The 24,071-nt window shown below is 43.5% G+C and overlaps 1 protein-coding gene across 1 annotated transcript in view; it reads left to right on the top strand.

Moving 5' to 3' along the window:
* Positions 1-24,071, top strand: part of LOC146865646 (uncharacterized) — a 133,942-nt gene that overhangs the window by 30,067 nt on the left and 79,804 nt on the right. The window contains exon 3 of the mRNA XM_085640758.1: positions 5,912-5,954. Within this exon, the coding sequence (XP_085496884.1) occupies positions 5,912-5,954 (43 nt within the window). The remainder of the gene's footprint in view (positions 1-5,911; positions 5,955-24,071) is intronic.

Below are 24,071 nucleotides of genomic sequence, written 5' to 3'. Positions count from 1 at the left end.
TTGTTTACGAGAACACACATGAAGAAAGCAGACTGTGTCTGCTGGAGAAATCAAAGACCACCCTCAGAATAAAAGGAATATCAGGGCATAAGTGTTTTTCTGAGAGAACAGCAAATTTACACAGACATACCCTGAAAAGAACAAGATGGCTGCCACTGGGTTTACGGAAGAACACAGCAGGACTACAAGGGACATAGGTACTAAGGAAACTATGGAGTGAAATACTTCGTATGTTACTGACTGGAAACCACTCAGGAATTTACAGACTGGAGTGCTCAGGACACTACAGACTGAAATGCCCTGAATTCTCCAGGCTGGATTGCTCAGTATGCTGGGGACTGGCATGCTTGAGTGCAACAGACTGAAATACTATGCTCAGGGTGCCACAGAATGGAATCCCCCCTGTCTTCAGAGTAGAATGCTGCGAATATCATGCACTGAAATGGTCAGGACACTATGGACTTGAATATTGAAGACGATGCAGATTAGAATGCTCATGACACACAGACTAAGATGCGGAGAGCACTACATACTGGAAAGCGCACTAGACGCAAGGATAAATCATGTAGTAAGAGAGAATGCTGGAAAAAGGCAATGTGCAAATAACAACTGAAAGAGGACTCCAGATAAGATGGAGGCCCTTACAGGATCACAGCAGGTGTAAAGCAGCAGCAAAAGCACAAGAATCTAGGAATTGTGGAAGGGCACTGAATGTAGCGAGTTACAGCAAAAGCAGAGGAAGTATGGAATTGTAATGCAAGCACAGGAAGCAAAAAGCTGCAGCAGTCATGCAAGTGCAATGTAGCTGCAAATGTAACACAGAAGGCAAGAAGCAACAATAGGCCACAGTAGGTGTGCAGGGACTAAGAACATGTGCCTTGTAGGCTGTAAGAATCAGGAGGCTGCAGGAGGACCACAGGAACAATTGATGCAGAGGTCAATCAGGAAAACATTATTCAACCAAAATTGGCCATACAAGAATAATCAAGCAATCAATTAAAAACAAGATTAAAAAACAATCGATTTTATAACACATACAATTTAGGACTAGCATGATATGTGTAAAAAAAAAGTATGCAGCATGATAAGTGTGAAGATATCGATAATAAAATACAATAAAATACACAAAAAAGCAAGAAAAAGGTGCATAGCTGGAGATTTCATAATTCCATGTCTAGTGAAGCCCTGAGTTCCCTTCTAATCCTTAAGGTGTGGCGAATAAACCACTAATAGAATGGTAAATGAACTCAGATGACAGACACTGTAACAGCTTATGGCTCTGATGCGCAGGTCTGCAATTAATGGATCGTGAAGTTAGACGTCAGAATTTAACTGTAGGCACTGTGAAAAAGCTACAAAAGAACATAAAATGCATTGTAGATTGGATGCTGGTATTGTTTCAAAGGCAGAGGGGCAAAAACAAAAACCAGCTGCCCTGCTGTGTGAAAGTAACCAAGAAGTGGACAGTACACAGCCTAAGACGTTTCAAGTAGAATCTGAGTTCTTGATTAGGGATCCATACTAGGTAAGATCCAACCCCCACTGGTCCGGTGAGCTCCGTGTGGTAACGAAACAGTGTCCATGGCTGTGATTTATTATGCCTTTTCAGGTTGTAATATGACTGGAAAAGGGAATGAATTTGGGACTTTGTATTCCCGCTGATCTCACTGGGAGAATGTAAAAGCTGTGGAACTCCCAAATCTGAAAAAGATTTCCCGACATAAGCTAGCCAAGCAATATTATTGCTATAATCTAGCTTAATACAATCAGCTGGTACACAGTGGGAGAATTTAGTAAGTGGAGAACTCCAGATTTTGGCCCATAATAGAAGTGGTGCTAGTTGGATCGCTTCTTCGATGTACAGAAGGCCGACCTCGGTGTGGGTACTAAGAGAGGCGGTATTATTTGTAACTGCCAGCAATCTGGAGAGGAATTTATTTTCAGCTGCTTGTAAATGACCGAAGTTTGCATACTCCCAAACCCGCGCCCTGTAAGTACCCACTGCAAAACATTTAGCTTTGTAGAGTGGTAAAAGATCTTTTACCGGTTTTTGCTCAAGTTTCCTGGCATAACTGATAATGACCTCGGTTGCACTGTTCAATTTATGCCATCTCTGTTCAACAGTTTGGCCCAGTTAAAATTTACATCCTGCAAAATTCCTAGGTAATTAAAAATCTATGGGAGCGCGTGTTTCTCGGGCCAAGTGTCATAATAAATGATTTATTATGGTTGACCCTTAATTGCAGATCTAGCATACCATCATTAAATGTAGCCAACAGGTGCTGATGCCCAGCAGCACAGCATCATCAACATAAATTAATACAGGTACAGTCCGAACCCCTATCCTTGGCAAATCATTACCCCTAAGCTGTAAAGTTGGATCCAGTGAATTAATGCAGAAAAGAAAAAGAAAGGGGGTGAAGATACACCCCTGCCTAACACCATTAGCAACTTTGAAAGGAGGTGTACACACCCGTCATGACCAAAATGTACCTGGGCTATAGTGTCCCAATGTAAACGCTTATGAAGTTCAACCAAGCTTGCGCCTACCCCGGTCTGACTCATAAGTTCCCACAACGTGCCCCTGTCCACAAGGTCTAACTCACTGGACAAGGCCATAAAGGCAAGATGTATTGTGCCTTTTTTGGCCTTGGTATATTTCCCCAACATCAGGAGCAGGTTGAGGGACTGTTCGACCGTACCAACACCTGGTCAGAAGCCATACTGAACCTCACAGAGGAAGCCCCTATCGTCCGCACAGGCCTCCAATTTTTCGAGAATTATCCTGTCTAATATTTTGACAGAGGATTCCAACAACGAGATGGGATGATAACATGATGGATCTCCTCTGTCACCCTTTTTCAAAATCGGGACAATAGTTGATTTCTTCCATGAGCTAGGGATTTAGGCACGGAATAAGGAATGGAACATATTAGTTAGCAAACGGGCCCAAAAAGAAATGTTCTGATGAAAGACATCAATTGGAACCCCATCAGGGTTGGTGGCCTTGCCCGGGGAGTTCTTTAGGATTGCAGACACAACATCGCTCACGTCTATGGAGATGGGAAGTGAATTACCAAGTGATACAGAAGAGACAGGTTGTTTCGAATTGGAAAAAGGAGTAACAAGTGGGCCAGGATCAGATGGTTCCATAGTCGAGCCCTCAAAAATGCGGGAAAAGTGGGCCAGCCAGTTTTCTGAAGAGGTGTGACGGGTGATTTTTGGGGCACTATCATCTGTAAAGAAAGGATGGTTGATCACGTTCATGACTGATGCAGTGGTAGAAAGCATCAGGACTTAACAGAAAATGGTTCACAGGCATGAGGGTCAGCAATGCTCTCAATGGAGAAACTCAGAACTCTTGAATATTGTTGTGTAAATACCATATATATTTTTTTTTTGTACAAGTATAATACATAGGCAAATAAAACATGTTGGCGGATCCCAAAATCTGTGCAGTATTTCAAACATTTAAGGTACAAGAAAACTTTCTTACCTTGAGAATCAATATTGAGGATGGGAGGCAGAGCAAAGGAAATTACTGCAGAAAAGGGGGTAGTAAACAGGTCGGAGTCAGGAAGCATAGGTCAGTTGTGTGCAGACAACATGGTAATGAGATGGAGAGAAAATGTAAATCGTTCATGGTGGAGAAAAAAGTATGATAGTTAGATATGAGTAGCCAGGCAAAAGGGTATTTAAGTGGAGACTGTGTAATTACTATATACAGAGTATACCTTCCTCAGCAGTACATATGATGTAGCCAGCTTGGTATGGGCTGGAAGAGTACCTCAAATCAAGCATGAGAGCTGGCACTTGGTATTGGTCTTCCTCCTCCCTTTCTTGGTCTTGGAAAAGTGAAAGAGAAAGGCCACGCTGAGGTCACAGGATTGTAGTTCTTGAGATGCCTTACAGTGTTCTTGTTTTCAGAACTTCCATGAAGGACATTGCGGGATCTGTAGCGCAACCAATCTTATACAGAATTTCAAAACATTTCAGAATGTTTTGCAAAGGTTGCAGGAGCAATAGGGCAGTTGAAAACTGGCTCTGGTGAGGAGTTTGCATCTCATGTTAGTCCACAAGTTCTGTCTTTTGTAAGCTACATAACAGTGTAGTAACCAAGAAAGAAAATGTCACCATGCTAAATTTCTATCCTGTTAAAATGTTTGCATGGCCATAAGAAGAAGTAATGGGCGTTAACACAGCTACCATATTTCTTTCTCCAGGGTAAGAAACGTTATCTCTATGCCATTAAATATGGGGGAGGTCCCTAGTCCACCCTAGAAAGGCACCGACTGCTGCGTTTTTGAGCAGCAAATATGTGTTTCCAGGATTGGAAACTACCTCCAAAATTATCAAGACTACCACAGACATATCAATTTGTGGGTCCATTTTTCGAATTGCAGTGACCCCTCACGTGGACCACCCAAACTTCTTCTCATACTCCTAAACTTGTGAAAACTACAATTTAACCATACTGGAGACTTTCTGTAGGTATACGAATACTTTACAAATGTTAAACTCTACCAGACCCTGTTCTGCAAATCAGGATGTGATGCACAAATCATTTGGAAATTGGGCCACTAGTTCTTGAAATGCATTTCAATTTTAAGATGCATCTTGAGTTGTTGGTAATATATCTGTGTACAGTGTTTAATTGTGGAAAGTAGGGTTTGATTGGTTTACCTCATCAGCACTAATGAAGTCGTTTTTGAGGATGAACAACAGTTGGCCCTTCTTCTGTCAAGAGTAGTAACACCAACAGTAATGCTCTTTTAATGTCCTTTTGTCCAACATGACGGCAGCCATATTGGTTTTAGAAATCCAAATGCAGATTACAAACTATATGAAAGCAAATTAAATCGCAAATACCCCTTTTTGATTTGAATTGGCCTTATTTTTCGTAAAACTGAGCAAATTTGTTTTAGCAAAACATGTTGTATACTTATCATTTGTGAAGTGTCCATCCAGTCCTTCCCTAAGATGCATGCTCGGTCATTTGTGGGCATTAGTTAGCATTTTGTTTGAATATAGCTGTGTTGTAAAACGTGGCCATACTATATATGGGAAATACATTTGAAAAAACATATGCCACAATGGTAAGGGCATAGTCAAGGTGACAGAGGCAGGGTATAATGGATATGGTTGACGCTGGGACCAGGTGGGACTGTGTGGGGGCAGTTTTATGGACTGCGTGGGGGCAGTTTTATGTCAGGGCAGGCTTGAGTCCTTCTAGGGAGGGAGGGCACTGTCTTCACCCCCTGTACTGCGGCAGGTTTGGCCAGAGGATGAGCTGTGCTGCTTGCAAAAGACTCCGGCGTCTCCAGGCTCTGAATGATCTGCTTCAGAGTTTGTGGACCCGATAATATTGGGCCTGGAGTCTCCTGGAATTGTAGGTGGCAGAAGTTCACCCAGACTAGTCCCTCCAGGGGAAGTTCAACCACTCGCAATGAGGACCTAAGAATGTTGTGTCATTCATGCATGCAAAGACTCCTGGAGAGAGTAAGATGCTTGTAAGATATATTTTCAGACTCAGATTTATCATTCTTTTTAAAATAAATATGTCTTTATGGGATTTTGGCAAATGTATGCGAGTATTACAACAGACGAGTATCATGACATTATTACAGAAATATGAAGCAGATACAAGTCGAGTATACATCCCCAGCTAAAAGCTAAAAGTCAAGTGGCAAGAGTTTTAAGCTACCAATGAAGAAACAGAAAATGGCAGTATTTTTATAAGGTGAAGGTCTACCGTTTTATGATTCTACAGAGAAGCGTGCGTAGGAAGTGGGAGTGAGGGACAAGTACATTGTTGGAACAGTTGTAATATGTGTTGTATGTAGTTTGCCGCATTCTTGTGTGGAGAGATTCTAAATACTTGTATTTAATCTTTTCCTTTATTTGCTTATAGGTAAAAGTGAGCGAAGCTCGGCTTTTTCCATGTGTCTTCTAACGTGAGTACAACCTATTAGTATTTATGAAATCCACTTCACCTGGCAGCCTCTGTACAACTTAAATTGATCGAGACTCTGGGAGAGCAAAATATTCAATTTTTTTTTTAAAGTACTGAAATAAATGCATCACTTTATTGTTGTTCCCAGTCAAGTAAAACAATGCATATGCAAAATCGAAATGATATTTCTCTGTTTCTATGAACAGTAAGCTGGAGCTCATAATGATATATGGTTTACATGCACGCAATCTTTAGTTTTAGGCTAACACCTACTCACTGACCTGTTTTGTCGAGAGTAATTATTCCTTCTGGAAACAATTACATAACACCTAAATCTGTGGTAAAACTCCTATTCACAGGAAGTGCTTTGTGAATCAGTCCTGTAAATTCAGGAACATTTCACATCTAATGTAGGAGTAAGACACAGCTACTCAAAGAGATATATTTGTGAATCAGGTCTGTGAGTAAACATGTCTTACTCCTGAAAATTCAAAAGCAAGTTACACCTATGGCTGGAGTAGGAAAAAAAGGAATTGAGAATGAGGCCTGGAAGTTCAGAATTAATTATAAATTGATACTTGTATAGCGCACTACTCACCCGCAAGGGTCTCAAGGCGCTTGCACGAATACCGCTGTGGAATCCGTCCTGGCTTTCCCTGTGAGGCGTCCACTCCTGGGCACCCCCAAGGTGGAGGCCAGGCATCCTTAGCGTTGTGGGGGCCGTTGTGGAGATTAAGCAAGCTATTGCCCAGAGTTGCACTCCATGATTGGAATGGGCACCGAGGCGAGAATTATCAGGTCCGTGGAATTTTTGAGCCCAAGACCCACCGAGGCAGGGAATTGAACCCTGGTCCCGGGCCAGACCTCTGCATCAGGGTCTGCCGCTCTAATCATTGAGCCACAAGAGAAGTATAAGGCACAACTTCTCACAGAAAATGCTTGTGAAGAGTGCAGCGTTTTAGCTGGACTAGTATTTCTTTATTACCATATTATCACAACGTTGAGAGATGAAGAGCTAATATCGCAAATGATCCTGGTAGTGAATATGAAGTACGTATTTTCTAAGGCAAAGTGATTGCTTGTGCAACACTTGAAACTCTATAATAGAGAACAGACAGAATTACTGGCTTTATCTAAGCTTCTTCAAATAGCAAACCATAGCGTTTCATAGTCTTTACTCAGGGATTTCCGAATGGACAGTGAAAGGTAATGAGGGATAGCGAGATTAAGGCCCAGATCAACTAACATTCATGCCATGCCGCACTGTGAAACAATCAGCAGCAATGCAATGCACGAATGATACAAAATTGTGTAGTGTCATACTTAGCAAGAGTCATGCACCGATGATGTCATCAGCCATGTTTGTGCAGAAAAAACATTTTAGCATGATGCTTAACATTGTGCTATGACACGCATTGTTTTGTGAGAGAGTTGTAATGTACGCCCTACTGCACACATTTCATCATGAGGACAGCGTTCCAAGGATGAGCTCCCTAAATTGGTAACTTTGTGGTAATTTCACAATTTTTGAGTAGGGATATGATGCAATATCCCACTTGCCTATTGTTTGTTCCTGGTTTCATTTTACATTAGGAATTCATAAAAAGTCACTTCATGCTAGTTTAGTAAATCTGGCTTTGCATGAAAAGGTACAAGGTTTTTGGTGATTCCTACCCTGTTATTCCCCGATTGCACAGATTACAGAGGGTTGTCACTCTGTAACACAAAGTCATTTTGGCCTGCTCTTCCTTCAACGTTTTAATGCAAAATAGGTTTTTTATTTGAAAGTTGAATAAAGCGGCTAGTTGCGCTAATTTGCTCTTTAGGCTCCGCTTAGTCTTACACAAGTACTCACCTAAAGAATAGCAAATCTGACAAGATCTTTTCCAGGGACACATAATCGGATGAAGCCAGAATTAGATGTTATTTGGCTACACACAAGACCAATCCAAATGAAACAATCTGTGATTCCGTCATAAATCTGAGAATGCAAATGTTGTAATTATTGACCACAAATGCATGAACTGTGGCTTGCTTAAAAAATAATTCAATCTGATGCTTCACAATCATTTGCAAGGAGACATGTTACTTGTTGGGTAAAACATAGAAACAATGTTGAGGAACTAGACGATCAACAGTTGCATGTCTGGTCAAACAGCTACATTTTGCTACATTTTCTTCAAAAAGCCAACTTTGCACAATGTCCTTGAAGAGTTCCTCCCAGCTAAAAACAGTTCCCCCTTGTTGTTGTTTCAGGAACCATTCAGGGAGACACAAGTTACTTTTCACCTAACCCCATTAACTTCACCGCAAAATAGGAGTTGCTGTTCCATTTTATATTATATGGTAACTGTGATGTTATATAAATTACGCATAGAAAATATGTGATTGCTATTAATATGCTCTCTTGATACTGCAGTCAGCCATCACCTCTGACTTTAGAGCAAGAATCAGTTGTGCTGGCAGAGGAACCGTCACGAGGCCTAGAGTGGTCTTGAGGTTCGATGGCCTCCGGTCAGTCCGACACAAACAGTTAAGGCAGGATTACCTTTCCCGCTTGGACTGAAAAGTCTCAGCCTGCCGATTTAACCATGAAATCCCTTGGTACTGGTAGAAGTAGGGATCAATCTGAAGTGTTCTCAGGTGGGAACAATGCGCTTGATGCTTGAAGGACTGTTGGACAATGCAGGCATACCAGTCAACTTACTTTGCAACTGGCAAAACATGTAAAACTCTCTGAGAAGACAACATTTGCCCCTGCAAAGGATGTTCAGCTGGAGTGTGTATTGATCACTAAAATGCAGAACAATGGTATACTCAGAATGAAATGATTGCAGCCAGCACTTTGTAGAAAGTCAATGGTAATTTTATGTATGCTCCTAAAATTGTCAAAACAGATGCTGACTATTGCCAGTGACAGCTTTGAGTCTAGGAAGACAACAACATGTTAAAGTTGCTTTATGGGCAACAGCAAGTGCTTAATGAGAATAGCAAACTTTCCTGGGTTCAGACATCGGAGCTGCTACCTATGTGTGCAACTTAAGGTTCGAGGCATGTGTGGCTGTAGATACACATGCATTGCACAATCCTGCCATTTAGCGTTGTGCCTGGATGTGTGCAAGTTGTTTTTCTTTAAAGAAGTCTTTCAGGTTACCTCCTCTTGACAATAGTGTGCATGGTCATCAAGTACATTGTTAGATTATTTTCTTTCCGCCATCGGGTTCGGACGCTTATTACAGTGCTCCGGTTTGAGACTATTTTCTGGGATCCTTTCGGTGCTTAATCGACTCTAACATTGTTGGTATTGTTTTCGAACACGTTTCCATCCCTCGTATATTGAAATTCAGAAGACTCTCACTTGCCGGGTCGTTTAGGTTATCTTATACTCATTTGACTCCATCAATGATACTCTGCTGATGGAACGGACTCCATTTCAATTCTGACCCGGCGCAGAGAATGCACAGGCTTGACATCAAATACATGCCTGATATCTCAGTCAACAAGACATTGATCTAGAAAAGGAAGATCTCACAGCTTCACCTGCCGAAGAGGAAGGGGCCTTTTTGGTTCAAAATTCGGACTCTGAATTTGGAGATCAATTTGGAGTCACATGATCTTCCACCGTGTCAAGGTGTTGTGAGTACTCAAGTCCCTCACCTGCCCAGAGCAAAAACTTCTGTTCCTACAAAACAAAAGGCTCCTGGGCTGCCAATGCCATCTGGCCATGGTAGGCACTGAGAATCAGCTTCAGCTGCCTCACCCTCTGGCTTGGCATCGAAAGCACAAACTAAGTGATCCGGCTCCATGCCGAGCTGAGATCATACCTCTTTGGGTCCCACTGCTCTGGTTCTGAAAGTGAAAACAGGTTCAGTTCTGAAACCTTCGGAACCAAAACAGAAATTGGCTCCCGCTACACTCCTGGAGCCAATTTTAGAGACAACGCTGGAGAGACTTGATCCGAAACAAAAATGGATCTATATACACCAAGAACCTGTTCACATTATCACAAAGACTGTGTCAGTGCCTTCTACCAAAAGACAAACCTCTTTTCAACAGGGCATTGATCTCCCAATACCTATGAAAAAGAAGAAAAAGAACAAGTCTACCAGTCCTCTGCACCCTGTTCCTTCTTCTCATCTCATATACCATAAACCCCATCACCTGTACCTTCTGTACCTCACTCACCGTACGATTCATTACACCTCTGGGATCTCCACACACAGACCCGGTTGCAGATGCAGGAGATGATTGCAATTATGGAGCACCACCACCACCAGACCCCTGGTAGGAATATGACATTGACCCTCCAGGGGATGCAGCTCCAGACTAGTGTCCTGCCAAACTGATGATGCTTCATCATATCAGGAGCTTACAGCTAGGGAAACAGCATACCCTGGGGTCAAACTACACAAAGAATCCATGGTAGAAGATTTTTTTATTTGAGACATAGTGCACCATACATAGGATGTCTTAATCTCTTCCAATGTTGAAAGGAATGATGTGCCATGCAGATTATATTTTAAGGACCCTGCACATGCTCACCTCATTACCCCTCGGATAGATAAAAAATATAAGGCTGCACCATCTGACCCAATTTTTATTTGAGGCCAGCTTCCACCAACCTCCCTACTTGTTTCAAATGCCCGTAAAAGGAAAAATTCACAAACTACAGCAGACTCTTAATAAGGTGTCAAAACTTATTGATGCGTCACGAAAACGGGTTGCTGCACAATCTGCCAATCATTGGCGAATTGAGAGCACACAGGGACTGTTGACCTGGTATGACAGAGCTCACTCGGATGAGATGGAGGAACTCCTCCAATATCTTCCAGAGGAGTATAAAAAGAAGGGCCAGGAATTAGTCCAAGAAGGAAAATTAATTTCCAACTTCTCCATCAGATGCGCACTGGACTCTGCTGATGCCGTTGCCAGAGGCATCAATACAAGTGTCCTCCTACGGAGGCGTGCCTAGCTGCGCAACTCTGGATTTAAACCAGAAGTCCAGCAAGCTTAATTAAACATCCCCTTTGATATGGAGCATCTCTTCGGCTCACAAGTAGATGGGGGCCTTAAAAAAAATCTATGGGAACTCTTCAAACGCCTAATACTCGATGCTCCTTTCGTCACTCCTCTTATAGAGCGGGTTCCAAAACCACCTCCAAAGATACCTCTGTATCCTCCTATAGGTCACAACCCCAATCCTCTCCATCTAGAGGATATTTCAGCGGCAACTACAGGGGTAACAACTCCAAAGGTCGGGCAAAGGTACACCAACCTGTAATGCCCCATCCGGCAACAATCAGTGACTTATTATTCCCCCAATCATCCTAAACCTGTCGGGGGTCGATTACAGCAGTTTCTTCCCACCTGGCAGCCAATAACATCAGACAGGTGCGTGTTGGACATTACCCAACATGGTTATTGCCTGGAGCTCATAAGCAATCCTCCCAATCTTCCACCTCACACTCACAAACTTTCTCTGGAACATCAACACATGCTCCAACAGGAAGTACAAGCTCTCTTACTCAAAGGAGCTATAGAGCCAGTTCCTCTACAGCATCAAGGGTTAGGGGTTAATTCCCTATATTCCTAATTGTCAAAAAGGACATCTCTCTATGACCCATTTCAGATCTATGGCCTCTTAATCACTATATACTATCAGAACACGTCCATATGGTCACACTTCAACAAGTGATTCCACTTGTACAGTAAGGTGACTTCATGTCAGCATTAGACTTAAAGGACACATACTTTCACATCCCCATTTACCCAGCACATCGCAAATACCTCAGATTTGTGATAGCAGGAAAACATTATAAATTCGAAGTCCTTCCATTCAGAGTCACAACTGTGCCCAGAGTATTCACCAAAGGCTTAGCAGTGATAGCAGCGCATTTACACAGACAAAACATTCATGTCTTCTCGTATCTAGATGACTGGCTTAGGAAAGCCAATACACACCTCCTACGTCATCAATACACTCAAAGTACCAAAAATCTTCAACATCAGCTGGGATTCACTATCAATACTCAAAAATCCCATCTTCAACCTTCACAGCTACAACCATATCTAGGGGCTATTCTCAACACTCAGTTAAGTCTAGCATATCCAAATACAGCCAGGATTCAACATTTTCAAACACTACTATCACAATTTCAAGCCAATCAATACCCAACAGTAAAAACTTTCATTAGTCTTTTGGGGACGGTGGCATCATGCATTGCCATAGTGCCTCATGCAAGACTAAACATGCGTCCTCTACAGGAATCTTTAGCACGACAGTGGACTCAATCACAGGGTCATTTACATGATCTTGTGTTGGTAGACAGCCACACTTATCACTCTCTGCAGTGGTGGAACACACAAAACCTGTTAAAAGGCCGGCTATTTTTGACCCCATTCCACAGGTCGTGCTAATAGGAGATGCATATCTCACAGGTTGGGGTGCTCACCTGCAAGATCTGACAGTTCAGGGTCTCTGGGACACAAAACACCATAATTTCCAAATCTATTACCTAGAAATCCAAACTGTTCACCTAGCGTTGAAAGCATTTCTACCTCACCTTATAGGCAACGTTTTCTTAGTCCGCATGGACAATATCATAGCCATGGGCTATGTACAAAAACAGGGGGGGACACACTCTTTACAGCTGTCACACCTCTCTCAGACCATTTGGGGTCAGGCAATACATTACAAAATCCATCTGTTAGCGGAACATCTTCTGGGCACGTACAATGACTTTGCCGACCTCCTCAGCAGGATGCAGCAGCCAGCCATGAGTGAAAACTTCACCCCCAAGTCCTCCTCCCATACTTCCACAATGGGGGTTTCCACAAATAGACCTCTTTGCGACAGCAGAGAACTCAAAAGGCCCAAATTGTGCATCCAGGTTCCCAGACCCTCTATCCAAGGGCAATGTCCATGGATGAATTGGTCAGAAATATTTGTCTGCTCTTTTCTGCCTCTCCCTCTTCTTCCATTTCTGGTGTGGAAGCTCAGGCAAATGTCTCTCACCCTCATTCTGGTAGCTCCCACATGGGCTTGTCAACCATGGTTCACCACACTACTCGAACTTTCAGTTGTTTCACACGAGAAGCTGCACATCAACCCAAACCATCTCACTCAGAACCATGGCGAAATCAGACATCCAAACCTAAAGAAACGAAACCTTGAGATTTGGCTGCTGAAATCATAGAATTCAGGTATCTAAATCGGCCACTAGAATGCATGACCATTTTTAAAGAAGCACGTAAACCTACCTCTAGAGCTTGTTACTCTGCTAAATGGAAAAGATTTGTTATGTACTGTAACAACCCAAAAATGGATCCACTCAATGCATCTGTACAAAACATTATTTGTTACCTCTTGCATTTACAACACTCAGGCCTTGCTTACGCTTCCATACGTCTACATCTTGCAACAGTGGCTACCTATCTTCAAAACAGGCAACACTTATCCTTATTCAAAGTGTCAGTCATTAAGGCTTTCATGGAAAGCCGTAAAAGAGTAATACCACCCAGTGTCCCTCCTGCACCTGCGTGAAATCTCAATATTGTTCTAACAAGACTTATGGGTTCATTCTTTGAACCATTACACAATTGCACCCTTCAATTTCTTTCTTGGAAGGTTGCTTTCTTAATTTCCATCACCTCACCAAGGCATGTCAGTGAACTCCAGGCACTAACTTTGAAAGAACCATTCTTCCAACTTCATAGGGATAGGGTGGTTCTGCGTACCAGCTTACCTTCTGGAGGTAGTTTCCTCTTTCCACATTAACCAATTGGTTAGACTATCTGGTTTCTTCCCTCAACCAGATTCTGTGTCAGAAAGCACTCTTCATATACTAAGGGCCAGATGTACAACATGATTTTGCATGCACAAACGGGTTTGCAAACCCGTTTGAGCATGCAAAATCACTATTGGCCAGGTACAATTCCTACATACCGAGTTGCAATTTATTTGCGACTCGCTATTTAGAAATTGTGAGTTACAATTAGAAAGGTCGGTTCCCTTCCGAATTGCGTCCGCAATTCTATGTGTGAATGTTTTGTGACCGCAAATACGGTCGCAAAACATGCGCAAATTACTACCCTCTTCAAGATGGTGGTAATGCAGTAGCAATTTGGAAGGGGTCCCCAGGGGGGCCCTTCCACTTTGTGACCGTCTCTAAAAATATTTTTTAAGGGCAGGCAGTGGTCCCAGGGACCACTGCCTGCCCTTAAAAAATGAAACAAAAACGTTTCATTTTTTTAAAAATTGGGCTGTATTTTTTTTATAAAAGCTGCTTTATTAAAAAGCAGTCCCAGACATGGTGGTCTGCTGAGCCCAGCAGGACACCATCCCTGGGAGGGCTAGCATTCCTAATGGGCTCGCAAATTGCGAGAGCCTCATTAATATTAATGAGCCTCACAATTTGCGACCCCATTGGGAATCGCAAAACAGTATAATAACAGTGTTGAATATTTCATTTAGCGCCTCACAATCAGTCGCAAATTGCGAGATGCTAAATGAAAGGGTCGTACATCTGGCCCTAGATGTCAAAAGAGCGTTAATGCACTATATTGACAGTACAAAAGATTTATGCAAAACAAAACAACTCTTTATTGCATTTGCTCCCCCTCATAAAGAAAACCCCATTTGAAAATCAGGCATTTCTAGATGGATTGTTAAATGCATCCAGCTACCTTGAAGCCAAAAGAACTTTGTCTATACCCCCTAGAGCACACTCTACTCATTAAAAAGGGACATCTATGGCTTCCTAGGCAACATTCCATTAGCTGAAATTTGTAAATCAGCTACATGGTCTACATCACACACATTTACCAAGCACTATTGTGTGGATGTTCTAGCATGCCAACAAGCTAATACAGGAGAGGTGGTGCTATGTACGCTTTTTCAAACAACTGCAACGTCCACTGGTTATTGCTATACAGTCTATGCAAAGCATGTGTATCTGCAGCCACACATGCTTCTAATGGATTATGTTATTACCCTGTAAGCATGTGTTTTTGGCATGTAGTGCTGTAGATTTACATGTGCTCACTCTCCTCCCTGGATACCTATGGTTGTTGCAGTTCTTACCTATAATTTAATATATATGACATCTCTTTACTTACACTTGTCTATACTTCATTCTCACCCTCTTGCGTGAAAACAAATCTACCAATGTGATTGATGCCCAAGCGCACTAAAATGTAGAAGAGGAGTCGCCTTACCTCATGACTCGTAAGACTTTTTAGAAGAAAAACAACTTGCACACATCCGGACCCAGCACTAGATGGCAGAAGTATGCAAAGCATGTGAATCTACTGCACTATATGCCAAGAATAGATGCTTATTGGGTATGAAACATAATCCTTTTCACTTCTATTAATTTTAACCCATCCACATGTAATTTGATTGCACACATGTTGCAAATCTTGATGTCTGCCTGACAATAGTTTTTCTGAGGTGTGCAAAATGCAGACATCCTCTTCATAAATGGAGAGTGTGAAGTCAGACAAACATGTAATATTAGTCACACATTACATGCGTACAATAAGGTAATGTGAGCAAAGCCCTCGTCACCCCAATTAGTCAGTATAGAAGTTTGGGAGCAATGGTGCATATTAATCGTATTATCAAACAATGAAAATCCTAGGGTCTATACAATTACTGGAAGTACCAGTAAACGAAAGAGCAGAAAAACGGAAAGAAACAAAACAACACCACCTCCAAGTTGTAACCTAAACCGGTGCGGTGATGGTCAACCTCACCAATGGTAACATGCTTCATCATAGGGACTCATAGTCCCTATCATGAAGCATGTCACCATTGGTGAGTGAGGGATTACGTCCTAAAAGGGATTTGCCCTTAGACGCACTCTGTCTGCCAATTCTTACCAAATAGGTTGACCATCACCGCACCGGTTTAGGTTACAACTTGGAGGTGGTGTTGTTTTGTTTCTTTCTGTTTTTCTGCTCTTTTGTTTACTGGTACTTCCGGTAATTGTATAGACCCTAGGATTTTCATTGTTTGATGATACTAGTTGTTTGGGGATATAATCCTTAGTGGTCTTTAAACTCATTCCCTTGGACTCTCCCCTTGAACTGTGTTGTTTGTTAGCATATTAAAGCCGAGGGTTTTTTAAGAATGGGCTTCACCTGTGCCTGTTTCCCCGAAGATGGAAACAGGCACAGGTGAAGCCCATTCTTAAAAAACCCTCGGCTGACCCTAGCTTGCCAGCCAACTATCGTCTTATCTCTTTGCTCCCCTACTTTGGGAAGGTCCTGGAGCTCTTAGTCAATAAACGTCTCACAACCTATCTAGAGACCCACAGGCTCCTCGACCCTTCCCAATCAGGCTTCCGTGCGGCTCATAGCACGGAGACCGCAGTTATTGAGGTAGTGGACAATATCAGACTGGCCCTGGATCGCCGAGAGTCGGCAATCCTGGTCCTTTTGGACCTGTCGGCAGCATTCGACACAATCTCCCACAGTATTCTCAAACATCGTCTGTGGGAGATTGGTGTCAGAGGGAGGGCCCTGGACTGGTTTGCGAGCTATCTGGCGGATCGTTTTACTAAGGTTTCTGTGGACGGGATTACCTCCCGTTCCTACCCAGTAACGGTCGGGGTCCCGCAGGGCTCGATCCTCAGCCCAATGCTGTTTAATGTTTACCTAGCCCCGTTGGCTGACATCATCAGGTCTTATGGTTTTGACACCCTATCATATGCCGATGATACTCAGCTGTTAGTGACTTGTGATCCTGACCAGTCTGATGTCCAAACACGTTTCAAGAGCTGTTTAATTAAGATCAATGACTGGATGCATTTAAACAGGCTTCAGCTTAACGGTGGGAAGACCGAGGTAATCCTATTCGGGAAGGCTGAAAAGTTCTGGACCTGTGACTGGTGGCCTCCAGAGCTGGGTACCTGCCCTACGCCCAAGCTCGCAGTCCGTAACCTGGGTATCACAATTGATAATTCTTTATCTTTGAAAACCCACGTAAATCAAGTGCTGGGGACCTGTTTTGGCATCATGCGTCTGCTACGCAAGATTTTTAAATGGCTACCCATAGAGGCCAGGAAACCTCTGGTCCAGGGTCTAATCATCAGTCGTTTAGATTATGGCAATGCCTTATTTACAGCACTCAACCAGGATCAACTCTGCAAACTACAGATTCTCCAGAACACGGCCGCGAGGCTTGTTCTGGACCTCCCTCCACGCACTCCCTCTGCCCCCATTTTGAATACCCTACATTGGTTGTCAATTCGCCAAAGAGGGCGCTTTAAAATCCTATGCCTTACGCATAAGCTGATGCAAGGCACCGGCCCTCTATATTTGGCAAAAAAACTTCAAAGGTACGTCCCAGGACGCTCGCTGCGGTCCAGCGCTAGACCTCTACTTGTCCAACCCCGTGTCCGGACTGCCCGCAATGGAGGTCGCTCTTTTTCATACCAGGCTCCCACGCTATGGAATAGACTTCCTTTGGATTTACTTTCCATAACCGACCATCTACTTTTTCGCAGAAAGCTGAAAACCTGGCTCTTTTCCCAAAAAGCTTAGGCACATCAATATCACGTTACTGTCCAGTCTCTTTGTCTTGGTTGCGAGCGCCCTGCGACCTTTGGTGATTTGTGCGCTATATAAAAATCTTTGACATTGACATTGACAATCGTAGCCTGCTATCTCTGAAAAAGCCATGACTAACTCTAGCAATAGGCCTAGTTCCATGCGCAGCTGTGTTGAACGATGCTGACACGTCAAACTGGAGCAGAGCCCAAACTCCACCTCCATCCACCTAGATCTTGAGATCATTAAGAGCAGTAGGACTTATCTCTTTCTCTGAAAGGACTACAACTTGCTATGTCCTCTATACTGTTGCATTTAGCAAGGTATTTCTTGGTCATAAAGCTGAGATCTTGAGAGGTTTAGATGTGTATGGAAGTTTCAGTTCAATAACAAGCTGGGGAGCGTTCAGAGAATTCAGTAGCAATCGACAGATACAAATTTAAATTGTGTAGGTGTTTTGATGAACAGGACATTAAGTCACGCAACTAATAGTTTATGACTAAAAGCACAAAAGAATTCACAGTTGAGCTTGAGTATTTACATTTTAAGATCCATAAACAAAACTAGTTTCCCAGTAGTAAGCCAAGAAAGTAGCCCAATGATATAAGAGCTCATTGAGCAGTATGTGTGTGATTTTCAGGAAACGGGATCGGATTCCAACAGTCAACTGTATCTTGCTGTTTATTTCTGAGGTAGATACATTAGGCACCATTAAACAGAGAAATAGGAAGGCATGCTAATTAGAGCAGTGCAAATGGCAAAACTGTGATAGCAAGAGCTATATAAAATTACATTCTTATTATTAGTCGTAGTAGTAGTAATAGTAGTGGTAGTGGTAGTATAGCTTTTATTAGTATTATTATAATTAATATGAGACCTTCTCTTAGTGCGGGTACAATACATTTTGACCAGAGTTCGCCAAGCATCTTTTTTGAACTTCTAAGCAACATATAGATGAAAGCGATATCATTAAAGATGTGCTCCAATTATTGGTTGCTAAGCTACTATAATGGCGAAAGAGAGGTCTGAGTGGAAATCAGACTCCTGAATTAATTTCAAATTTGACATTCTTTCTAAAGGGATTTGAGCTTTCAAAATCCTACCTGTATTGCTTAAATTTGTTTAGGTCTGACTACCACACCGGAATCATTTTACACTTGTCTATGTGCTATTATGTGTTCTCTAACCTCACCCCGTCCAGCGCATGTGAGGTAAGGAATTCAAAGATCATTCCTAATGGTACTGGAGCCTTGATAAATGTGACTTTCATGTCCTATCTCTCACAGATTAAGTTCTCCACCCATTATCAAAGCCCATGTATATTTTCCAAATGGTTAAGCATGCACTGAGATGTATATAAATTGCCCTGTTCTTTTTGTTTCTAAGTCTTTCCGTCCTTGGGGTACACATAACCTAAGGTTTTAGCTACAGGTGCTAAGGCCCCAAAAGGAGAAAGGACGGAACTCAGTTTGTACATAAATAATTCAAAGCCTGAACCTGTAAAGGAAAGACCACATCACTGGAACATTTTGTTTGCCACTGTTTGTATTGTATTGTAATTGTATTTATATAGTGCTTACTAAACCTGATGAGGCATTGAGCTGCTTTACAGCGAGCACCACACTTCTCCAGAAACCAAGGATAGTGGCTAGTCCAGAGGATTATTGCTTATTAGTGCAGCCTTGTGCATTCAGGGAAAGCATTCAATGCATTTACATGCATTCGAGGCAATAATGATCCCAGCCCTACAAATCCTTGTGGCACATGAAATTAAGATGCATGCCTTCTGAAATCTGCCATATTCAGAAAGCATAGGAAGGGTAGAGAAAGAGCGTGCATGGACGTCCTTTAGGGGTCGCTGTGACCCCTAGCATGCCCCTTGTGACACCTAGCACTGACTTTGCGATGCCTGGCCTCAGAGGTGGCAAAATCAGTGCCAGGAATGCAGTGACAGCTTATCCTTACTTACCTTAGTGGGGGCTCCGCTCGCTTTGTTTTCAGTAATTTTTTATTACACTAACAGTGAATATTACATTAGTCACTATTAGTGTAATAAAACATGGAGTACTATTAGGGGGGAACATGAACTTCCCCCGGAGCTGAGGTGAGTACCAAATTGCTTTTTAATGTCTGTTGTGTGTGTGCTTGCGGGTGACAGTGTGTCTACATGAAGGAGAATGTATGTAAGTGTGAGTGAAAGTGAAGGTCAAAGGACGTGGGATTTCACTTCCGCTACCCCTGGCATTTTGGGGAATTGACATCCATGAGAGTGTATTTGAGTGAACATTTCCATATCAACATTAAAGACAAGGAGACTGCTAGGTGAAGCAAACTATGTTAAATATAGAGGGTACAGTTGAAAGGCAGAATTCCAAATATATCATATTTAAAGCATCTCCTGATAAGTGGAACGTGATGTGTTATACTGTTTATTGCTACACATAGAGCAGCAAATTAAACACAATACTAAACAAAAGGTTATTAAAATACAAATCCCATGCTGCCTCTACCTCTTCCAACTGGATCCACATCTTGACTCGTAACGCATTTCAGACAATTCTTTTTTTTAAAGTCTTCCTTTTTGTTCCTTGTAGGGATTTCTTGTAAAACATTACTTGCCAGGTAGCGCACAAAAGATTTTAGAGACAGTGTACCACAACAGGGACAGAATCTATTCTAGCTGATGTGGGTTTATAGCCCCTGGAAAGTCACCTGGTGAACAGTATGTTGAAGGCTTTTATTCCTTTAGGCCTCACACACCTTTGGCGTCTCTGACAGGAGGCAATCTTTCCACCCACTACAATGTTAGCTCCCCCCATGCATGCAATATAAGAGCTCGTAGAATTTGATTTCTCAGAGACAGGTCACTCACACTAAACCAAAGCCCTGTTTGAGAATAGCCAGGTATCAGCAATAACAGAGTCTCACTGACTCTGCTCAGGCACATCTCATGTGTTCATCTATCTCTGGAGTTTTTTTTTTTGTTTAAATTTGTTAATTGGGTTTTAGCATACTGTAATACAAATTGGCGTATTGCCGATATGAGCTATCAACATGCATTTACAGACAACTGTAGATGTTCGGGTGCACAATATCTTTGCATACAGTATATATTGAACATTCATCATTGTTACATTCTGATTGCGACCATCTTGATAGATCCAGTTACCTTGTTGCTACTCTTTCAATAACATGACTGGGTTAATTTCCCCTCGATTACGGAGCTATGTCTATCTCCATATTCGGTTATAGGTACAAGGCAATGTTATGAGGAGTGAGTGCATTCCCTGGTGATTATCACCGGCTTCGGAACCGCCGGTTGAAAGTAGTAACTACGAACTTTGAGGGTGAACTGGGAGAAGCTTCAGGGGGGCGGCGAGAATTCCTGACATTGAAAGTTGCTCTGCGGTTGGTTACAGTGTGACTAACCCGCTGTGGTTGTGTGCATATGGGGGGATCACTACGGGCGATCCCGGCTTAGTGAATGAGAGTAACGGTTATGACCTCCTTGTTGTGTCCGCCTCGGGTTAGTTAGCTAGTCCCGTTACATATATCTAGCGTTCTATTCTAGGATAAGTGAGGTGTCTGAGGTTGTGATGTTGCAGGTGACTCCGCTTGTGCGGTTTCATGACTGAATAGGTGTAGTAACTGTGCCCATTCCATAGAAATGCGGTGCTTGTGGATACCCCTCACTTCCTCATCTCTCAGTGCCTCTTCCTCTGCAGCACCCCAATTTTTCACCGCACCCACCCAGGCCTCATCCGGGGGTCCCTTCGGGGCATGCCAATACATGGCCAACCCTCTCTTCGCCAGGAGAATAGCTAGGGATGCGAAACGGCTCTGTACTTTACTAGATTTCCGTCTGCGGAATACCCCAAGAGCACATGCCTCCCATGTAGATACGTTCATGATATTCATTGTTACTCGGATTGCCTGATGCACTTTAACCCAGTACCGCTGAATAGTGGGGCAGTCCCAGAACATATGTTTGAATCCTACTTCGGGGGCCTGACATCGGAGACATGGGAAGTGTGTGTCTTGGGTAGAAGCGATGGAGGCGTTCGGTTGTGAGTTATGCTCTGTGGACAATATTGAACTGTATGTTTTTAAATCGTGCGTTTCGGGACACCTTTTAGGGGTATTCCAGAGCCTTCAACCACTCCTTATCGTTAAATACCCTCCCCACTTCATCTTCCCATGTCTGTCTTAATCAATGCAGTGGTTTAAGAATCAGTTCCCGGACGGTCTTATACAGCCAAGTAATTAGATTTCTACCCGCTCCCATGAGCAAGATCGTGTGTATTACCGGATGTGTCGGTGGTTACCCCGTGGTCGAATCCTAGTATCCGTGACTGCTATGTAAGAGTTGTCTGTGCAGTAGGAATTGGCCCAGAGGGAGGTCATACTCTTCTACTAGTTGGTCATAAGTCCGTAGCCGCCCGTCCACAAATAATGATTCCATTTCGATGATGGAATGCTTGGTCCATCCATGAAGGGTCTGAGGAGTATAGTATTTGTCCTTGTGGGGGAACCCCGCAAGTGGGAGTAGTGGGGAATATAGGGGCCTCTCTCTTGACATGCGGTGTATCTTCAGCATACACGTGCGGGCTATTGATACTTGCAGGGGGTGAGTATGTATTGGTTTGGTGCCAGGCATCAGCAGTTGGCGGATTGCTGGGAGTGGGACCCGTCCCTCGTCTGTGTATGTTTCCCCTATGTGGCGCTCTGCCGTCCAATGCGATAACCATTGCAGCTGCGCTACCAAAATGTACACTTCAAAGGACGGTGCTCCCAGTCCCCCTTGATCCGTCGGCAGATGCAGAGTAGCTAGGGCTACCCGATGACGACCCTCTCCCCAGATCAGGGAGGCGAGCAGCATATCTAATTCCTGAAAGAAGGGACGCGGAGGTATCACCGGATGGTTCGTAAAGTTATAGAGTAGTCTGGGGACCAAGATCATTTTGGCCAGGGCTACTTGCCCAAAGGGAGCTACGGGCAACATTTTCCAGAAGCCCACCGCCGTTCGTATCCCTGACAGTGCCTTATGGTGATTCCCTTCATACAGGTCCTGGGGAGAGTGATACAGTCGCACCCCTAGGTATCTATGTGCTGCCGCGCTCCAGGTAATTAGCTGATCCCCGATAGCTAGCTCAAGAGGGGCCAAATGGGGGCTCAGCAGGTAGATCACGGATTCGTCCCAATTTACTTTGAGACCGGAGGCCTCCGTGAACTCTCATAACGCCGTCCAGATGAGGGTGGGATCGCTAGTAATGTCTCGTACGTAAGGCAGAAGGTCATCCGCGTATAGTGACACACAGTGAACCGTGCCTGCTATTGGGATACCCCATGCCTCGCCCTCCCAGCGTAAACGTATTGCTAGGGGTTCTACTACCAGAGCAAACAGTAGGGGGGATAGGGGGCACCCTCGTCTCGTACCCCTTTCGATCGGGAAGGAAGCTGAAATGTATTTACCCATTCTTACCCGCGAAGTTAGGCCTGTGTATAAAAGGCGCGTGTACGCCATCAAGGTGGGGCCCAGATTAATTCTGTGAAGGACTGCAAGCAGGTATGGCCTCAAAAGGGTGTTGAAGGCCTTTTAGCGATCTAGAATTAGACATGCTGCATTGGGCAACTGGACGCTTGCCCTATCTTGTACATGGAAGAGCTTGCGCAGGTTCTGAGACGTATTCCTACCAGACACAAGCCCACACTGATCGGGGTGAATCAATGGTGGCAGGATTTGGGTGTAACGATCTGCCAACATCTTGCCCAGTATTTTACAGTCTGCATTAAGCAGTGTTATGGGCCTGTAGGAGGCCGGGAGCTTTGGGTCTCGGTTTGGCTTCGGTAACGTAACCAGAATAGATTCACTGAGTGATCCTGGGAGTTCTCCTTTGTCTAATGCATCCTCGTACATTGCTACTATGTGGGGGGTCAGGCTGAAAAAGTAGTATAGTATTCTAACGGGATGCCATCCATTCCCTGCACTTATTACGCGCTAGTGCTCTGATGGCAAGGGTGACTTCTGGGACTGCGATCTTCGTATCCAAGGCTTTTTTGTCTGGTGTCGGTATGCGTGGTATGGGTAGTGGGCTGAGGAAATGGTCTACAGTTGGGTGATCCCGTTGCACCGGGGTTTTATAGATGGCCAAGTAATAGTCGTGAAAGTTTTCGACCTGCGAGTAGCGAGGGATCCCCATCTCATCCATTATCTCCGTAACGGGCTTCATATCTGTGTCTTGTTTAGCTAACCACGCTAAGATCGACCTGGCTCTATTGCCATTTCTGTGCATCTTGAATGCGTACACCCTGAATTTGTTTTTACGTAGATCCCTCAGTGCCTCTGCATAAGTCGTCTTGGCTGCCTCCACTTGTGCTGGGGTGGCTTTATTTGCATCGGCCTGTTTTGTAAGTGCGGCTAATGCTACTTCTGCTTGCTGTAATGCCTGTTCAAGTGTTTTACGGACTCCCACTATTTGTTGTATACAATGTCCCCTGGCGGTTATTTTAAATGCGTCCCTTTCTATTAGCCTGGATGCCGCCGAGCCAGCATTTATTGCGAAAA

The sequence above is a fragment of the Triturus cristatus genome, chromosome 2_1 (genome assembly GCF_964204655.1).
Source record: "Triturus cristatus chromosome 2_1, aTriCri1.1, whole genome shotgun sequence".
In the NCBI taxonomy this organism is placed as follows: domain Eukaryota; kingdom Metazoa; phylum Chordata; class Amphibia; order Caudata; family Salamandridae; genus Triturus; species Triturus cristatus.
Note: the sequence above shows the minus strand (reverse complement) of the source record. Positions and strands in the feature narration are given on the sequence as shown.